This window comes from Protopterus annectens, chromosome 5.part0 (genome assembly GCF_019279795.1).
Source record: "Protopterus annectens isolate FY-2018-M chromosome 5.part0, PAN1.0, whole genome shotgun sequence".
NCBI classification, from domain to species: Eukaryota; Metazoa; Chordata; order Ceratodontiformes; family Protopteridae; genus Protopterus; species Protopterus annectens.
The window spans coordinates 2780773-2801165 of NC_056735.1; the positions used below are offsets into that span (position 1 = coordinate 2780773).

The 20393-nt window shown below is 41.9% G+C and overlaps 1 protein-coding gene across 1 annotated transcript in view; it reads right to left on the bottom strand.

Annotated features, from left to right (window-relative positions):
• The window catches only part of HERC2 (HECT and RLD domain containing E3 ubiquitin protein ligase 2), a gene marked incomplete in the record, with an annotated part of 3551743 nt that overhangs the window by 1862213 nt on the left and 1669137 nt on the right, over positions 1–20393 (bottom strand). Inside the window, 1 exon segment of the mRNA XM_044072055.1 lies at positions 18332–18523. Coding sequence (XP_043927990.1) covers positions 18332–18523 — 192 coding nt within the window.

A 20393-nucleotide genomic window follows, 5' to 3' on the forward strand; every position in this document is an offset into this window, starting at 1 on the left:
CTCAGAGAACACCTGTCCATTTTGATGTTATAGTACGCATACTGGAGGTCCACTGTGCATATCCAGTCGTTTTTCTGCAAAAAGGGCAGAATAGAGTGGAGGGTGACCATCTGGAATGTTTTTGGCAACCGACAGGTTTAGGGTTGAAAGATCCACACTGGATCTGTCTTCTTTGTCACTAAAAAGAACCTGCCTAATCCTGGGGGAACGGGCTAGATGACTCATTTTTCGAGCAGCTTGGAAATTTCCAGTGCTGCTTCCTCCCTTTGTGCAGGTGGACCATCCGGGAAGTGTTTTGGTGGGACTGGTATTTGAATGAAGGGGATTAAGTAGCCTCTGTATATGATTCACAACACCTAACACTGCTGGAGATAGATTCATCAATCAAGAACACTATGCTGTATGGAATAAAAAAATCCGGTATATGTGAGGCAGAGCACCTCGCTGGCCTTGTTCAAGAAATCTTGACATGGGGATGGGAGAGATTAGATATACCCAGGGATTATACCTCAGTGTCTGCTCCAACAGAGGCACAGCAAAAATAATGGTATAGTTTCCCCATACTAAGGGGGTGGCGTGCCAAAAAAACTAAGGGGCTAGGCTTGTAAATGCCCTCGGGCAGATAGCCTAGTATGAACCTATGAACCTAACGATCATCTGTAACTGACTCCCAGGTTGTTGGGTGTAGCAATAGAAGTTCCCCGACTGCCTCCAGAGATGAGGAGTTGGGAGACTCTTCAAGGCTGCTGTGCAGGTCTGTCTGGGAATGAATCCCGAGACCCCTGGTTTCTTGGAGCCCCTCTACCGCAAGGATGGCATCTGTCATATCCCCCTCTGCCTTTGGGGAAGGGCGAATCCTGAGCATCATGAGAACAGCCCAGGGACTTCCAGAATCACATCTTCTTCATCCCTCGTTGATTCCGTGAAAAGGATCGTTGAGAGATTGAGAAGCAGATCCCGATGGCAGACAAGGTCTTCCTATCTTTCTCATTCTGGACCAATGTGTCTCGTACAGTCTTTCCGAAAAGACAGAAACCATCATATGGGGCATTAGTAAAAGATGCCATGAAGGGGTACGAGAATACAAAAAGCCGGAGCCAGGAGTGACGCCTGATGGCAACGCCTGTACCAGCCACTCTAGCAGTGCCTTCAGTAGTGTGGGATACACAGAGGTGTTGGAAACAGAAATGAGGGTGGCCATACGAGAGAACACCTTCAGCTCCTCCGCCGACATGAACCCTGGGGCAGACATACTGACCTCTTTGACCAGGTCTCACTGAACTCTAATCATATGTGCCATATAGTTTACCATATGTACAGCGAATCATTGCTGAAGCAGAGACCCACTTTCCAAAATGGTCCATGGCCCAGGACTCTTGGTCCAGTGGATGGACTGTAGAGCTCACCTGAGCAAGCTCTTTCTTGGTGGAAACTGCCGCCACCACCATGGCATCAAACAGAGACCCCTTAGACCAGTGTTGCTTGTCTGATGCCACACTCAAAATCCTATCGGGGTGCTTAGTAATGGGTTCCACCGTGTTGGGCTCCTTCCACGCCCGAGATGCAACAAATTCCACAAATGGATCCATGGGAGGGGACACCAGGAGTAAGAGGGTCCTATGCCAAACACCTCTGGAAACACTGGCGCATCCGGGTTGGGTTTTTGGACAGACCATCCCCCACGCTGGCAAAGGATTTCCATGATGACTCCAAAGAACATATCTGCCAGGGGTGACTGTAGGGAACCCACCTCTTCCTCGAAATCGGTGTCTTTTATGAGGGACTCCAGTGGGGAGTCCAAGTGCCTCCTTTTACATGTATGGTTTCCAAGGATTCTCAGGAGGGGTTTCTGTGGAGGATTCGGAAATTTCTGGCTGTTCTCGTGGAGGAACTCTCTGGGGTGGAGAGGCAACAGGCTGTCCCTGAGGTGGCAGGATGGCGGAATCCAGATCAGAAAAAGAGGGAGCCAGGACAGACTGAGGACGACAGCGTCAAGGGTCTCGACCGAACCAAGCGGACCCTCTCCACCATGCTGAAAGCAGGAGGAGAATGAATCCTGGAAGCTGGGGCCGAGATCAGGTGCATAACTCTCAGCGTAAACAGGGGAGTCTGACCCAAGCCTCCAGGCGCTGAGACTCTGTGTGGAAGGGCAGACTCCAAAAGTCCCGAAGCGGTCACCTACTTGGATCCAGCACAGAGGCTACGGCTCTGAGAGACAGATGGCTCTAAACTTGGAGCCAAACCACTCAGAGCAATGGTCAGCATCGAGGCACCAGGTTCCATCACCACCGACCCCTTGATGCTGAGGGGCCTCAGACCCAAGAACTCAGAAACCGGGGGTCAGATCAGAGAAGGAGTAATGGGCATAAAAGTGAACTGCATGCCCCTGGCCCCAGAGGGGGAGGGTCAGGCAAGACTCCCATCTGGATCTGGGTCCAGATGAATTTCCACATCATCCTGGCCACCTCAGCTTTGTAGAGGCTGCAGGTGGACCAAGAGAAGGAAGCCATAGAAACTGGTCTGGTGGGGTGAAGGGGAGAGACAGATAAAGGGGATCGGCCCTGAGAAACCTCTGGCTCCAAGGAAAAGCATAGCAAATGGAGCCAAGGGGAGCCCAGGCTGGCAACCGGGTGAGACTTAGCCGGAGGCTCAGCCAAGGAGGCACAGTCAGGGGACTGCTTCCTGGGCCTGTCCCAGTGTTTGTGCTTCTCCCCATCTCTGGACCTTGTAGCAGGAGGTTGAGTCCCAGAGGCCAGGGTGGAGGAAGCAGCAGTAGAAGTGGAAGTTGAAGCAGGGGCTGCTGAAGAAGGTAGAGGAAGGACGCCCCTGAGGATCAACTTTTTCCTCCTGTTGATCAATGCATGGGGGTTAAATCCCACACAGAACAAACAAGAGGTGTCCAAATGGGAACCCCATAACAAAGACAAAACATGCACAGAATGTGGCCATCAGAAAGGGCAAGCTTCTGCCCACACCCTGTGCATTTCCGGAATCCTAGCTTGGGGGTCTCAGCCATGGTAGCAGAAAGCACACACACTACAAAGTTAGAAGGGAAAAGAAGGGCCTTTTTTTATAGGTTTAGAAGCGACACCTGAGCGCAAGGGTAGGGGATAAACTAGAGGAACAAGAAACTAAAAGAAGACACAGAAAATGACCAGAGATAGATAAAAAGTTTTTAAAAATTACTTACCAAGAACCTGGAGCAATGGACCACAATGCTAGCTAGACCTATGGCAAATGAGATCTGAGGGAAGGAGGGAAACAGGGGCACTGTGGGTAGGGGAGGAGCTCGGAGCACGGAATCTGATGCTAGAAAATGCGGCTGAGTCGGATCTGTGCCAGATCTGAGTCCCACAGGTTGAATAGCAAATGAAAACAACTTCAGATCAAAAGATATTATGGCAGCAGACAGCTTACTGCTGCAGTAGCCTTTAGGCTACAAGGGTTATGTGGCTCTGGCTCACACAGACACTTCCACTCTGACTGCTGAATGCTCAGCCCTGTGGAGGAAAAATCAACAGTCAGAGTGGACATTTTTCAGGACTTTCTTGTCCAAAAGTTAAACAGCAGCATTGTTATCCTGAACTAACATGAAAATAACCAACAATTTTATTTCCCAACAATAAACTACATACATGAATACAGGCTGAAGGGTGCAGCTTCTGCAGTAGTGAGGAATTCAAAAATGTACTGTTATGGGTAAGTGCAGCTTATACAACTGTACTATATTAACCATTCTCTCTGCTGTAGTAGCCTTTAGACTATATAAGTTGATTACCAAAGCCTATCTAACCTGTGAGGAAGAAGGACATGGATACAGGAGCCGCTAGAGAATGGTCCTAGCAAAGACGGTTCTGGATCTATAAAAAGAATCCAGATTTTGTTTGTAACCATGTAGCTGCCTCTTGAATATGTTTATAGGTTTTCCCCTTTCCACTAATCCACTGAAGAAAACCAGGACCAAGTACAGTCAGCCTTAATACTGCCTGGAACTGGTTTACCATGGTGGGGCATAAAAAGAGTCAAAAGCCAAGGACAGTCATCTCAAAATAGTCTGTTTTGACACAAGTTGCTCTTTCTTTGTCCCACAATAAGAAATAAATAGCAGATCTGCTTTTCTATAGGACTTTGTTCAATCAAGATAGTACCTGAGCTGCCTATGCACATTCAGACTAAGTACAATCATTTCTCCTTGGTTCTGCAGCTCTGGATAGAAAACTAGGAAACTGATGGCTTGATTCAAAGTGAACTCAAACAACTTTAGGTATGAATGACAGATTTGTTCTTAGTAATACCCTATCCCTACGGAAGATCAGAGTTCACCCACCATGAGAGCTAGAAAATCAGACACTCTTCTTGCAGATGTGAGAGTAATGAGAAGTTTTCCACGTAATGAATATTAAATCTCCATAATGTGCAAATTCAAACAGAAACATGGTTAACTTTTCCAGGACAAAGTTCTCATCTCAGAGAGAATAAATCTGTTTACAGGGAGATCACAGATGTAAAATTCCTTTAAGCAACTGGTTTGACAAAAAGATAGAAGGAAGTGGAGGACCCATGAACAGACATGCTGAAATGACCACAAAATGTACCTTGATGGAGGACCACAAGATGCCAGATGCCATTAACTCTCACAAATCTGCAAAAAGCAGTTCAGACTCCAGCTCTGGTGCAAGCCATGACTTCCGGTAATTTAGAGGAAAAATAAGTCAAACGTGCTCAGAGCTGATTAAAATAAATGAAACACTGGAGAATATCAACTAAATAACATAAGGAAGAATGGAAGAAGCTTTAAAGAGATATTAAGATAAGCAGAATAAACTGCAGAAATTAGAGGTCAAAATTAAGAAAAGGATGGCTGAGTAAATACTGCTCCAGAAGAGATGTTTACAAAAGCACAGATAAGCAACTGGATGGATATTCCACACCAGGAGTTGTTAACTGAAATGGCACATTGTGTGTATGCTCCAAACCTGGACATTAGAAAGCAGCTAAGACCTCAAACAGTAAAGATAAAATCCTACCAGCAGAGAGTTCATTTTGACAAAACTGTGGCAGAAAGACAAAGTACTAGAAATTGCAGACAGTAAAGGGTTTCTGGAAATGACTACACACTATACACCAGGAAAAGGAGTAAATTTACTCCAGCAATTAGTAAATATCAAGAAGCAGGTGTGAAATTCAAGCTGCTATATCCAGCTATCTTCAGAATATTTTTTTCCTGGAAGGTCAAAGCAATTTTCTGATGCAGAACAATGCTAAGGAGGAAATACAAGTTTGTCCACAGAAAGGAAACTATCAAACTAAAAGTGATTCTATTTCTTATTATGATAAGACGGCTCATAGAGAGACTATGCCAGTGAAACATTTTTCCATTGTTCCAATGGAAAATGTTTGAGTGACAGAAAAAATTACAGCAGTTCACTAGAAGAACCAGAGACTGGAGTTGGGAGATAGAGGTCAACAGGATGAAAACCATCAACTAAGAAAGTAATTAATAAATGTGGGATTAAAAAACATCAATCAAATTTGTGAAATATAGCAGAACAAGGAAACTTGGAATACTGGACTCTTTTTGACTGTTACATTTGTGGGGGACTCCACACCATATGCCCTATTTCATGTCACTAAAATCTGGAAGAACCTTAAGCAGAGGGGGAAAGGAAGGAACAAAGTAACTGTAAGTGAAACAATTTTTGTTAACACTATTTTTTATAAAACATTACATACATTGCATGTTCTAAGCTTTTTCAGTTATTTTTCTGTGTAATAGGGTTTCTAAAGTAAATAGGTGCCCCATTTTTCCCTTCTTCATCCTTTCTTGCTCAGTTTTAAGAAATGTAGTTATTGCAAAGTAAAAAGAGACTACTTTTCAAAAAGCATGATACAAGAACAATTTATATGCTTTTTCTTACTTGTGCACAGGAGGAATGACTGGATTAACGCCCTTGCCTTGATTTAATAACACATTTATAAGGGGAAGCAAGTGAACAAAAGAACACTGAATATAATAAAATGCTCTCCCTTAAATAAACGTTCACAGTGCAATATGAGAAGCTTGTAGCCGAAGACAACTGTGTAATTGGTTTTCATGTTTCTATGGGGACAAGCTGATAAGACAGCAATAAAAAACAGAATGCTTTCTTTCAATGGCTAAAAGACCATGTTTTCTGAAAGCATTCAAGCTGTTGTCTACACCTGGGACAGGAATAAAAGATAACACAAAAACATACAGTACTTAATGTAAAATAGGTTGTACCATGTATCTTAGAATGGATAACCTTCCTTTTAAGTCAATTCAAGCCTGTGAATGTAGCTGTCAATCTGGGACAACTGTTCCTATTAGGAGGGTTAAACTTCCTTATTTGAAGATGTACATAGTTTTGTGCATTTGTATTAAGGTGTTTTGGGGGTGTGCCAGTGTGTTTGTTGTTTTGTTTGAGGATTTTCATTAAAACAAGTATTGTAAGATGTGACATAGGTTCAAATGCAGATGACAAAAAACAACTGGATAAAGGATTAACCTGCCAAATGTTAGTATATGCATATAACACAAAAGCTGAAACTAGACATTAAAAAAAAGCGGTTACACAACAGATGGGAATAACTTGTTATCATAATGGCAAACACGTTCCATGTTATCACTAAATGTGAATGGTCTCATAGGTATATGCAAACAAAAAGTTGCAGACTACATTAAAAATTCACGGTGAAAATAGCTATGCCACAGGAAACACATTTGGGAAGAAATGAGCATGTGAATTTGATAAACAAGGATTTCAGGATGATTACTCAGCAGAATATACGAGACAAAGGAAAAGGGGAGTATTTCAATTAACTGCTACAGGAGCTCCAACAGTGAAAGAAGAGGAAAAAAGATAATAATAGCAGATATGTAGTAGTAAGGGGCTACTGACAAGGGAGGTGGAATATGCTGCTATGGGTCCCTATCAGTTGGTAGAGTTTTCAGAAATTCAAACTCCATATGGTCGAAACCATATGATCGAGTTTTTAAAAACTCAAAGCTTTTGAATGTATATTGTGGTACAGCAAGGATCGGACATTTACCCTTTTCCTCAATGCAGTATGATCTCTGAGTTGGTATATATAATAATTTGCAGGGGGCATGGGGGGGTGCAAGTAGGCTTGCCCCCCTGCAAAAATGTAAAAAAGGTAGATTTTGTGTTTTTTTTTTCTTTATGTTCAAGTTTTCAAAAACTCAATCATATGGTCTCTTCAATATTTTTTTTTCTGAGTTTCTGAAAAGTCGATCATCTGAAACAGACCCACTGCCACATATTTATATTCCTCCTAAAACTTCTACACTACAGCTTAAGAAAACTCTAGGAGAAATTATCAGCTTTCAGCACAGAATATTACTTAACAGTGGGGAATGGAATTTGATTTGTAACAGTTAGGATGTACCTGGGGGCCTAGAAGGGGAAATATAATAAAGGAGGGTAGAATTTTGAAGATGAAATATCTGTTATCGATGATGTGAATTCAGCAGCAGGAGCTCAGAGAGAATTTATTCCACAAGGTACAAACAATGGGCTAGGAAGGACAGAAATCTCTCACAGGAACATGTGCATTTAATTGAAAGTAGCTATTTCAGAAAATGCACAAATAATTACAAATAAAAATCAGTAATGAAATAAAAATGAGACACTGGCACATCCCCACCTATTTGTTAAACAGAAAGGAGTTTAAGTAATGTGTAGTGGAAATTATTCAGGAGTTATTAAGTAAGATAGAAATTTCTTCAGAAATTATTGCTAGGGAGTTGGAGTTTAAAACTAGGGTAGAAATAAAAGAAAAGGAGATGCAGCAATAATTATTTACAGGGATTGACAAAGGTTAAAGTATAGTAGAAGTGGGGGGGAATCTCACAGAACAAGAGGTATAACTGCAGTGTGCTAAATTGAAAATAATGGACCTCAGTATGTACAAGTTAAAAAAGATTGCTGTTAAGCAACTTTTTTGACAACTCCATAACACAATAGCTTTTAGTACAATGCCTCAAGCAACAGAAAGTAGAAAGGGTTGTTGCCAAGCTTAGGAACCCTACAACAAGGAAAATAACCAGAGATGCTGTAAAAAATTTGAAATATCTCTGTAATGTTATGAAAATCTGCACAAATCAGATAAATGTGGAAATAAAAAGTAAACTTGGAAATGTTTATAGAATGATTAGAGGTAGATGAGGCTCAACTACTTACAGTTAGGATATGAAAAGATGAAATAAAAATGGTGATGTACAATCAATCTACAGGAAAGTCTCCAGGAATAGATGGTATTCCTATGGAAGTTTGGAGGGAAGAAAGTGATTAAGATCTGGAAGGTTTTAACAGCATTTTAAAAGGAGAAATACCAACATCCTGGAAGAAAGCTGTGGTGGCTGTAATACCTAAAGATGGTAAAGACCCATCAGATCCAACTTCATTATAGGCCCATTTTGGTACTAAACCATGATTATGAAGTACTTAATTTTATAATGGCTAAAAGATGATGTCAAAATTGTAGATCTGGATCAATGTGGTTTTGTGGGGGGGGGTGCAATCATCTGACATTTATACAACGATGATGATCCAGAAGGAAGCAGAATTTTAGAAAATACCACTGTTGTTGGTGGTCTTGAAACAAAGAAGCATTCTACAGAGTAAGCTTTGATTTTTAGGGCAAAGGAAGCATTTACATTCCTTGATAAAATAATAAGGTTGAATAGGAGGCTATATGAGGGATCGGAGGTGAAAATTAAAGTGGGGGGATCCTCCCTGATAAGTCTGTTTTGAGCAGCGGAACCAGGCAGGGGTGTCCCCTTTCCCTTTGTTATTTGCTTTATATTTAGAATCAATGGCAAAGAAAATAAATAAGGATATAAATGGGATGATAACATAGAAAAGTGGTTTGTACCAGATAAAAACAGAAAGGTTAATTTCAATGTTGTGGAACACTCTGAGACAGTTGCAAGCCTTTTTGGGATATGGAATTAATGAAGATAAAGCAAAGTCAATAGCTGTAAACTATGTATCCACACAAAATTGCTCAGCAATACCCATACATATGGGGACATGAAAAAATGAAGTACTTAGGAGTAAGGATTAAAAAGAAATCTGTGATGGCAGCTAAGGATATGTGGGAAGAGAATACAAGTTAATATTAAAACTGAGAAATTAGAAGCTCTGTTTTATGGATATGGATAGCAAGATACAAACAGTGAAAATGTTTTAATGCCTTTAGTCTTACACACAAGGTTGGGCATATTTTATCAACCAGAGGAGAAACTGTGGATAGAAATTAATAAGGAGTTGAAGGAATTTATCTTGAATGGGAAGGCAGCAAAAGTCAAGTGGGATAACTCAATTCTTCCAATTGAACACGGTGGTTTGGGATTACCTGATTTGAAGGGGTGTTTTAGAGCTACACGGTTAAGGCCCCTAAACATAGTGCAAGCACACTGTTATAATTCAAGGTGAAAAGGGATGTTGATGAAACGGGGAAACTTAAGAAACAAGGTGAGACTGGGATTTTGGATGTGGACCCTAAATGAGAACAACAATAAAGAACATTATATTCATTAAACAACAGAAACTCAGAAAATATTCTAAGAACTATGCCAACATGGGAATGGAGAAAGAAGATTCTGCCGACAGAGATGACTGCAATTAGGGGTACCAAAACTAGTCAAGAATTTACTTGAGTAACATGGCAAAGAAACTACAGTACTGGGAGCAAATAATTAGAGGAGGAAAGGTAACAGAATGTGAAGAGGCCAAAAATTCATTTGGACTGCAGGCTAGAGATTGCCTTCCCTATCAAAGAGGGATATCAGAGTACAGGCAAAGAGAAAGGAAGAGGGGGATCCTAAGTAAAAGACCAGCACTGGTAGTATTTTTAGTAGACTCTAAAAAAGTCTACTGTTGAAAAAAGGGATAATTAGCATGGGATATAAAAAACTATAAGACAACTAAGAATCAGAGGAGGTTAGAAAAGATTGGATAAGCAACTCACAGATAAACAAAAACAATGGCAGGATGTATGTATGGCTCCCAAATATGCAACAAAGTCTAGAAGATTTAGGATTTTTGCTTGGGAGTGTTTGCACAGGCATTTTTATATCTCAAGCAGCCTCAAAATAATTTTTCCTTGGGTAGATTGCAAATGTTGGAGGTGTGACAGGGAAGAAAGATGTAAATGAGGACATATTTTTGGGGGTGTAATGAGTTGGCAGACTTTACAAATTCCCAGCAGACTGCAGTGTCAGAAATACTAGGTGAGCAAATTGATGTAACTAAGGAAATTATTTTCTGAGCTGTGACACAGAATCTGAATTGTCTAGACATAGTAAGGCCTTGCTGAGTTTAATTCTGGTGGCTGCCAAAAAGCCATTGCTAGTAACTGGAAATCAAAGTCTAAACCAACTGTATTTTAAGTACTGAATATTGAAACAAAAAGATAAAAGAACTGCAACTGGGAGCATTAGAAAAGGGAAAGAGCAAATTACATAGAAATAAATGGAAATTGTGGGAATACATAAAGAATAATGTTCAGGAGGAGGAGTGAAGTTTAAGGAAAAGCAGGGATTGGGCAATTTATATAAAGTTGGACTAATGATCATTACAAAAAAGGACGTGTGTGATATATAATGTATTTAACTGAAAACATATTAATTGTTGTGTCTTTCGGCTTTTCCCGGTTAGGGGTCACCACAGCAGAACTTCGGTCCGCTAATGCATGGCAGTAGATTTTTACGTGCCGAGTTGCTGGCCCTGATGCACAACCTTCAACGAAGGTACACCCATTCACGCATGTCTCCACACAGAAGACGCTCTAGCTGAGAATCGAACAGGACAACGTCTTACTGTGAGACGATAACGCTACCGCAGCACCACCACCGCAGTCAATAAGGTTTATTTCCTTTCATATAAATGTATCTTTGCCTGTGTCTTAAGGGATAATTTAAAAAGATAAACATGCGTGGTAATAAGTAAAAATAAGACACTGTCACATTCCTACTTACCTGCTAAAAAGAGGAATTCACGAAATTAGTAGTGGAAATTATTCAAGAATTAGTAGAAAAGAGAAATTTCTTTATAAGAAATAACTAGTGAGTGGGGTACACTGAAAATAGGAGCTGAAACTAGGGCAGAGATGAAACAGAGACAGGGGAAAGTAGTAATCAGCATTATTTTGAGGGGTGACCAAGGTTTAAGTATTCGAAAACAAGGGGAAGCTAAGGGAACAAGAGGAGAAGCAAAGTACAGTTGTGTACACTTACCATAAATGTAGATGTTCAAGTGTATTCACTGTTGCAGTCATCACACTGGGTTATCCCTGCCAGGGTAGCCCTCAGTCGGCCCGAATACCAGAGGCTTAGTCTTTCTGCGTCGGTTGCCTTCGCTCCAGGACTGACGTCAGGTCGTCAGTAGCATAAAATAAGGCAGCCAACGCCATTACATCAGTTTTTCTTGCCCTTTCAGGAGCCCCCAAGAGGGAGCTAGGTTATGGTGGAAGAACACCACTAGTAGAAAGTAAATACCAAAAGTTCCTTGTAAGGAGAGACAGAGAGAAAGAAGAGGGATGGAGGGAGGGTAACCAGGACTGCAACAGTGAATACACTCGTCACTCGAACATCTACATTTATGGTAAGTATACACAACTGTACTATGTTCTTCGTGTTTCACTGTTGCAGTCATCACATTTGGGTTGATTCCCAAAGCTGAAGAAAAGGGTGGAGGCAGTCAAGAAGAGTGGGGGCTGGCTAGGATGCCCTGCAAGACTGCAGTGGCAAAGTTTGCCCTGGATTTAGAGAAGATAGGCAGGTGATAATGCTTGGTGAAGGTATGAACAGATGTCCATGTTGCAGCCTCCAGGATGTCCCTGGTGGGGACCCTTCTGAGGAAAGCTGCAGAGGTGGAGGGTGCTCTGGTAAAATGCATCCTGACTTGTAGCAGAAATTGATGCAATGTGCTATCCATTTGGAAATGGTTTGTTTGGATATGGCTTTGCCCTCTGCTCCTGCAGCAAACCTGACTAACAACTGATCAGTCTTTCTAAATCATTTAGTCCTGTCTAGATAGAATCTGAGCCGTCTGTGCACATCTAGAGAGTGCGGTATCCTTTCCCCCTTGTTTTGTGGGTTAGGGAAAAAGATGGGCAAATGAATGGATTGGTTGAGAGCCACACTGGACACCACTTTTGGAATGAAGGATGGGTTAGTCCTGAGGGAGACCCTGTCAGCATGGAAAATGATGAAGGACTCTACAGCCATTAGAGCTTGTAGCTCGGATACTCTTCTTGCTGAAGTGATGGCCAGAAGCAAGGCTGTCTTCCATGAGAGAAACTTTAACTCTGCTGAAGCTGCTGGTTCAAAGGGGGGCAGAGTGAGCTTTTCCAACACAAAGTTTAAGTCCCAAGCTGGGGTAGGTCCTCTTCTGAGTGGCCTCAAGTTGTTAGCCCCTCATAGGAATGGTTTGATGAGAGGGTGTGAGAAAAAAGGTGGCTCTGTGCTGAAATGAGCAGAGACAGCAGAGCCATGAATTTTAATAGAGGAAACGGACACACCCCTGTATAGTAGGTCAGCAGGGTAATCCAGGATGAGAGGTAGGGAGGGCTGTGCCATCCTGGCTTCCCTTACCCTGGATCCAGGAGCAAAACCTTTTCCATTTGTCAACATAAGACATTCTAGTGCTAGAGCTTCTGGCCTCACGTATAATATCTAGAACCTGTTTGCTGAGATTGGCAGCTTGTGCAGTGGTCAGGGAACAAGCCAGGCTGCCAGACTGAGGGTCTGCAATTGGGGATGCATGAATTCTTCTTCCCTCTGGGTCAGGAGTGTTGGGATCGGAGGGAGATGCCATGGTGGCAGTGGTGACAGGCTGTGCAGCAGTGGCATGGCCAGTCTGGGGCAATCAGGATTGTCTTCTGTTTTTCCTCCCTTATTTTGAGCAGTACCCTTGTAATGAGTGGTAGTGGGGGAAATGCATAGACCCGAGAGGTTGACCCACTATAAAATGATAGAGCATCCACTTTCCAGGACTTGCAGTGAGGCTCCCTGGTGCACAGAGCTGATGGTTGGAGTGGGAAACAAAGAGATCAACCTTCGGGGTGCCCCATTTCTGAGTTACAAGGGTGAAGGGTCTTTGGTCTAGCTGCCACTCGTGTTGGTCCAGAAAATTTCTGCTTAAGCTGTCTGCCAGAGAGTTTAGAGAGCATGGCAGGAATTGTGTTAACAGGTGTAGTTGCATGGCGGAGGCCGTGTGCCAAGGGTCATGTCGAGCCTGCACAGAGGGTAGGAGTGAGTGCCTCCCTGCTTGTTGATATACCATATTACAGTGGTGTTGTCTGTTTTGATCAGTAGAGCCCCCGGGGAGAGGAGGGGTCTGAAATCTGTCAGTGCGTGCTGGACAGCTAACATCTCTTTTTGCTTGATGTGCAGATGTATTTGATATGGGCTCCATTGGCCCTGTAGGCAACTGCCGTCCAGGTGTGAACCCCAGGCATAGTCTGATGCATCTGTGGTGATGGTCTGGGCAACGTGGGGTTGTGAGAAGGGTAGTCTCTTGTTGTGGTAGCATGCTGCTGCCCACCAAAGAAAATCTTTCCTTAGACAAGGTATCATTGGTATAAGAGTTTCCAGGTCTTGAAAGTGTTGACACCAAAGGCTTTTTAGGTACCACTGTAGTTTCCTCATATGCAGTCTGGCATATGGAATGAGTAGAATGCAAGAAGCCATGAACCCCAGAGCTTGCAGGATTTTCCTTGCGGATAACTGGGGTCTGGTGGCTAGTTGAGAGAATCGGGCTGTCAGGGAGGTTTGCTTTTCTGGTGTAAGGAATGCCATCTGGGATGCTGTGTCCAAGCTTGCTCCTAGGAATATAATTTTTTGGGTGGGTACTAGTACGGATTTCTTTTCGTTGCAGTATACCCTAGGGAGGTCAGTAGTTCCTTTACAAAGGCGAGGTGCTTGAGCAGCTTTTCCTGACTTTCTGCCTGAATTAGGCAGTCGTCTAAGTATGGGTAAATTTGAATATTTCTTTGCCTGCAAAAAGCAATGGTGGGAGCCAGACATTTTGTGAAAACTCTGGAAGCAATGGATAAGCCAAAGGGAAGCACAGAGAACTGAAAGTGCAGTGATCCTGCCCTGAAACGTAGATATTTCCTGCAGGATTCCCTGATTGGGATGTGTAAGTAGGCCTCTTTTAGATCTTGGGTGGCTAACCAAGCATCCTTGGAGAGCATATGTAGTTGCTGGAGGGTGAGCATTTTGAATTTTATCATCACCAGAAAGGTGTTTAGAATGGATAAAGCGAGGATGGGGCGCCAGGTACCCCCTTTTCTGGGTACCAGGAAGAGTCTGGAGTAGAAACCTTGGCCTATCTGTTCTTCAGGAACGTGCTCTATTGCCCTTATAGAGAGCAATGAAAAGACTTGCTTTTTGGCCTCTGTCCACTGGTTTGGGGGAAGATCTGGGAACCCTTTTGGTGTTGGTAGTGCGGAAATAAAATTTGTATCCCTGGGACACTATGTTGAGGACCCAGCGGTCATTGGTAGTGGTGGGCCTAGGTGCTTGCATGGAAGGAGAGTTTTCCTCCTGGGGCAAGTGCAGGTGGGCAGAGGGAGGGGGTGGAAGTGGAGAGTCATTGTGAGTTCTTACCGTGAGGGGGTGACTTAGCATTCCCTGGTTTTGAAGAGGAGGAACTCCATTGCTTAAATCTCTGCATTCCCTGGGGCTGCTGTCTGGGGGGGCCTGCTTCCCTGGGGTCTGGATGAGCTGACCTGAAGGGGGCAGGAAAGGACCAGCGCTTGGTGGTGCAATGCCAACTGAACCTGGGTGGCTGGACCTGCAGGAAGTCCTCAACTCTCTGCATAGATTTAGCTTTTTCTTCCATCTTTTTTAAGACCTCTTCTGCCACAATGCTAAATAAGTTGTCTTTGTGCAAGGGTGCGTCCAATAATTTGGATTTGACATGGTCTGGCAAGGGTTGTTTCTTAAGCCAAGCATGCCTTCTAAGGACAGAACCAGTGACTGCTGCCCTGCAAGATGCTTCTAGGGCGTCAAAACCACATTGTAAGGTGCACTTAGTTACTTGACTTGCAGAATGCATTAACTCTTGTAACTCTATTTTCTGCACAAGCAGGAAAAGATTATATTTTTTGCTTGAGGAGTTCCATGGTATGTTGCTGATATTTCAGCATATAGAACTGACAATTTAGTGCTCTAATAGCAAGAGTAGCACAGGTGTATACTTTTTTACCCCTTCTGTCTAATGCTCAGGAATCCCTATCTGAGGGGGTGGGATTCTTAGCAGAAGTTGCTTTAATTCCTTTAGGCACTTGAAAGATAACCTCAGGGTCAGCAGCAGGACTTTTGAAAAGAAATTTGAGAGAGTCAGGGACTCTATTGTACCCGTCAGGTTTCCTAAGAGCAGGAGTCAAACTAGATTCCATGAAAACATCATCCACAACATCCAGGACAAGAGGAATGGCCAGAGGTCTGTGCTGTGGAAAATACAAGAATTCCCTGAGTCTCTTTTTAGACTGAGGGTAGTCCTGACATTCCCATTGGAAATGCTCCCTTAAAGTATGTAGGGTTTCGCCAAAGGAAAAGTCCTCGAGTGGAGAGGCTGAAAGAATTGATTCCTCTGCATCAGAATCCTCATAAGCAGAGAGGGGGTTGGCACGTCTTCATATTCAGATGCATCAAAGTCATCGGACTCCTGTTCAGATAAATCTACTGGAAACAAAGCTCTCTTTCTTTTGGAAGGGGTAGCTTGGCTTCCCCTGATCAGCATTATAAGGTCTTCTGCCACTTTAAGCATCTGAGACTGAGGCAAGGAAGCAGGTGCCTAAGACTGGGTTGTCTGTTTCTTGGGTGTGGTTCATACCCTGGGCCTTAGAAACTTGGTAGTTTTCGAAAGAACGTAGACACGAAAGAAGTCGGTCTGTGTTGAGATTCGGTAGTGCAAAGTACTTCCTCGGAAGCTAGTGCCTGCTCAGCGGCTCCAGACCCATCCAAGGTAGAGACAGCCGCAGGATCCTTAATCGATGAAGAGTCTCACGGCATATCGGACTTCGAAAGGGTCTCGGTAACGGCCTGCGAATCCAGAGAAGCACCTCACTGAGGACCAGAGACCTCATGACTAGATTAACGGAATAGTCGCTGGTAGGTTTGGACCTGTGCAGTCTTGTCTTTGTCTTTATCCTTACTTTGTTTGGAAGATCTGCTGTCGGATGGCTTACCGAAGCCATATCGGAATTTGAGGACTGAGAGCGAAAATATCTAGCTACAATAAGGGCCCGGCGACATATAGTTCTGGCGTTGAATAAAGCACAAAAGCGTCAGCGGGGGGACATCCTGGTCTGGGCCTAAGCAAGTGTCGCAGTAAGAATGAAATTCTCCAAAAAACAAAGACAAACCACACTGGCAACTGCTTTTATGAATTAGCGCTTTCGTTTACTGGCAAATTGTAAACTTCTTCAGATAAAACAGCCATCTTAGTACATTGCTTAAATAGTACAATATATTCTGATGTCATAAATTGCATAATTAATTAATTACTTAATTAAACAGCAAATTTTAAAGGGGAAATGTCCATGTAAGACCACAATTTTAAATATTTACTACATTATATTAGCAAATATTGTTAATAAAAAAGTTAACATACAAATCAATGTATACATATATTAATAGTATAAAAACATAGTAGTGATAACTACCTACATAATGCTTTTAATTTCAACAAACTTTTTATTGAAATCATTTCATTCAGCCCTGGTGGTTAATTTGCATCAAGCTTAAGCTGCCATAGAATTTCTTTCTCTTCCAATTTAAGGCTGGATGGACCCCCCCGCCCAGTGTCATGGACACAATCAATAATAACAAATTGAAAATTGTGACCGGGGTTTTGTATAACATGTCTAGCCAAAGCATTACAAGAGTTCTGCTTATTAACGGCATAAATATGTTCATGCACCCGGTGTTTGAAACATCTATCAGTTTTGCCCACGTAAAATGATGTACATAGGGCACATATTCCTATATAAATAACTCCTTTAGAGTTACAGTTAAATTTGTTATTAATGTAAATCCTATATTTCCGTATTAAAATAGAACTAACAGTCTTGATATATTTGCACCAGGAACAACATTCACACTTATACATTCCACAATGTGGTTTATAAATGTATGTACTTCCTTGCTCTAAAATCTCTTTCAAATTCAAGCCTCGTCTATAGGTGAATTTTGGTTCCGGTGCAATAATTTTATTAATGTCAACATCATTAAGTAAGAAAGACCAGTTTTTCTTAAAAATATGTTTCAAACTTCCCACATCTTGAAAGAAGGTGGTAATAAAATTAGAAAGTAAATTTCAGGCTCAGTTCTTTTTTCTTTGTGTGTTATACTTAAAATACTCAAATCAAACCCTGCACGTTCATTTATACTGGATTCCACACTGGGATTTAGTTTATTAATAGATAAAAGGGGGGAAAAATCACCATTATACCTTTTCCTGGTGACTTCCTGTATCAACCCATTCAATAAATTCTCTGGATAATTTCTTTTACTAAACATCCCCTTCAAAATTTTACATTCATCATGAAATTCAGAATCCAAACTGGTCATTCTGGATGCCCGTACGAGCTGCCCCTTTACTATACCCCTCTTTTGATGGTAAGGGTGGCAACTCGAAAAATGAAGGAAGGAATTTGAATATGTTGATTTCCTAAATATTCTAGATTTTATATATTTGATTTGAGTATTTTAAGTGTAGATCTAAGGGCATATGATCATTACGCCTGTGACATTTGAATAACTGACTGAGAGTGCAAAAGTTATTTGAATAATGCAGTAGCCCCCTCAAAGCAAACCTTATTACCACCATATTCTGGTGTTCCAAAGCAACAGTTATCACAGACTTATCTTTTGCTCAAATATCACTGACAAAATACTGACTTTGCAAAGAACTCTGATCCTGTTTTGCAATTACTTTTTAGCGGACTATGTTCAGGTGATAAACTACTGACTTGCATTTTTTCTTTTTTGCAATAGTACTATTTACTCCCAAGAAAATACAGGTACTTCTAATATGAAAGAATTCATGTTGATAAGAAATCTTATTTATCAATGGTCTGCACATGGACTAAGTAGAGACCTGATTCTGCCTTGTACTTCTGCAACAATCAGCAGATGTGGTATCAGATACGTTTTACACATATTCCAAGTGTACTACATAGGTGGTCACACCACTTTAGCAGCGCAAATGTTAAAGCAGCAGAAAAACTATCAATAAAAATGAGGATGCAAATAATACATATTACAGATTACCTATCAATCGATGTATGGTCTGTGTCAGCGCCAGAAAGCCAGAATTAAACAAAAGGCTCAGGTTATTTGCTCCGTGCTGCAAGGTTAGCATATTCAACATGACCAGCAGAAAGCGAGCTTGAGGAATGGTTCCAAGGCTTGGTCCTGCAGGACTGTCACTGGTGAGAGTCTGAAGAGGGACAGGCTGGACACCTAATTATAAATTGGTAAAAAAAATTAAGTAAGATTAGAGGCTGGTAACAACAAGATACACCAGACCTACCATGATACATCAGCCATACCATTCCAAAACTGCAACAAACAATATTTAGTGCACAAAGTACACCTTTCAGTCTGAACTTTGCAATACACTAAGTAACCATGAGGTGATGGGTGCGTTGGTGAAAAAATGCAATGCAATAAAATATTATAAAATTAGTTTCGGCCCTTTATATAAGATATGGAATGCCTGCCCTACTCTGTATGCAAAAGATTCATGCATGACTTGAATGCCAATCTACATAAGTACTACAACACCAGATTACATGCCGAGCTTCAGGAAAAGCATACCAAGCACAAATACTGCCAAGTGACTTTAATTTTACAGCCTCAACACCAAAGGTGTCAGTTTACGAAAACCAATTACTTGTTACAAAAGAACAGCTATGTAAGAAAACAAAACTCCATCGATCTTCCACAACTGTCCTGGGAAGGGTCATAGTGTCAGCATGATAAGAAGATGAGATCAGACTTCTCTATCCCTAGCAGCAGTTATCAAGCTCATCTGCTGGAATCCGCAGATGTCCCCAGTGAGTCCTTGTCCTGCTGTAGAGCTTTTCCCCAGTTCAAAAGGCACCTATGGCACAGCCTAAGTAGGAATACTACTTTTCAGTATCGATATACTCAATCAAGCAATACTCGATCTGAGGTGATAGAGAGAGGGGAACTCTGGGTAAGCTCAGCTCGAGAGTTTTTTGGCTGGCATAAGCTTGTTATAACGGCCGACTCGGTTCCAAGGATGGAACCAACACTCATCAGTAATGAATGAATGAAGACTAACATCAGATCAAATTAAACCAAATCCTCTCAAAAGAGATGTGCAGCAGATCTAATCTGAGATACTCATGGATTACAGAGCTCTTCAGTCTCTCAAGAAAAGTTATAGCCAAGTTATAATACAAAAGACCAATTTATGCAATCCTTTCAGTAACTACCCAAAGTCTGTGGCCGCAGGTAAGGATGGACAGATAGCATGTCTGGTAAATTGAAAGCCTGGTCCTATGATTCAGGCTTCACCAGTCAATCAGAATTCCTCCAGAAATGCCCCCACTGCATTAGTCTATTAGTCAGTGTCAATATCCTTTATCCTCACTTAGAAACAAGCTCAAGATGCTCAAAACTCTTCTACCTGAAGCTCCTGCTTCCAACTTACCCACACAGCGCAATCCCTGTTACTGGCTAGGACCTTGACCCTCTAGTATGAAGTGCTGATTTTCATTCAAGCCACTTCATATTCAGCAAGGAACAACTCTGGTAAACACACAGATCAAGGCCACAAAGGGCCAACATTTCCCAAACAGGTTATTCGCAAAACAGTTGTATTTTGATACCTTGCTTGTGAAAATAAATTAAGAATGGGATAGCGAAACAACACAAGCCATTAGTAAAGATCGATTCCCACCTTAATTCTGTTCAAATTAATGAACAAAATACAATAAGACAGCACTTGTTCTGCAAATACAGGGGCCAAAAGATATAAAGTAGCAACCCTGGGATCAATATTATTGTAGCACCTGCCATAAGACATTCTCGCTTATGTGGTCATATGTCTTCTCCAGGACCATACAACACATGTAAAATTGTACAAGAAAATTCCTTTGATCACTTCAAGACCTAAATCAAGAGCAAAAAGCTAACGTGATCTTCATATTTAGCAATGGAATCCATACTGCTCCTCCTGCATAGCATGATGGGTTATCAATCTCCTTTACAGAAACTTGGCAAAGGTTTACTCAAAGAAGCCAAGAAGTGTAATCCCTGTCTAAATGGAACACATACACCTTATCTCCCCTTTTTTTAAGAA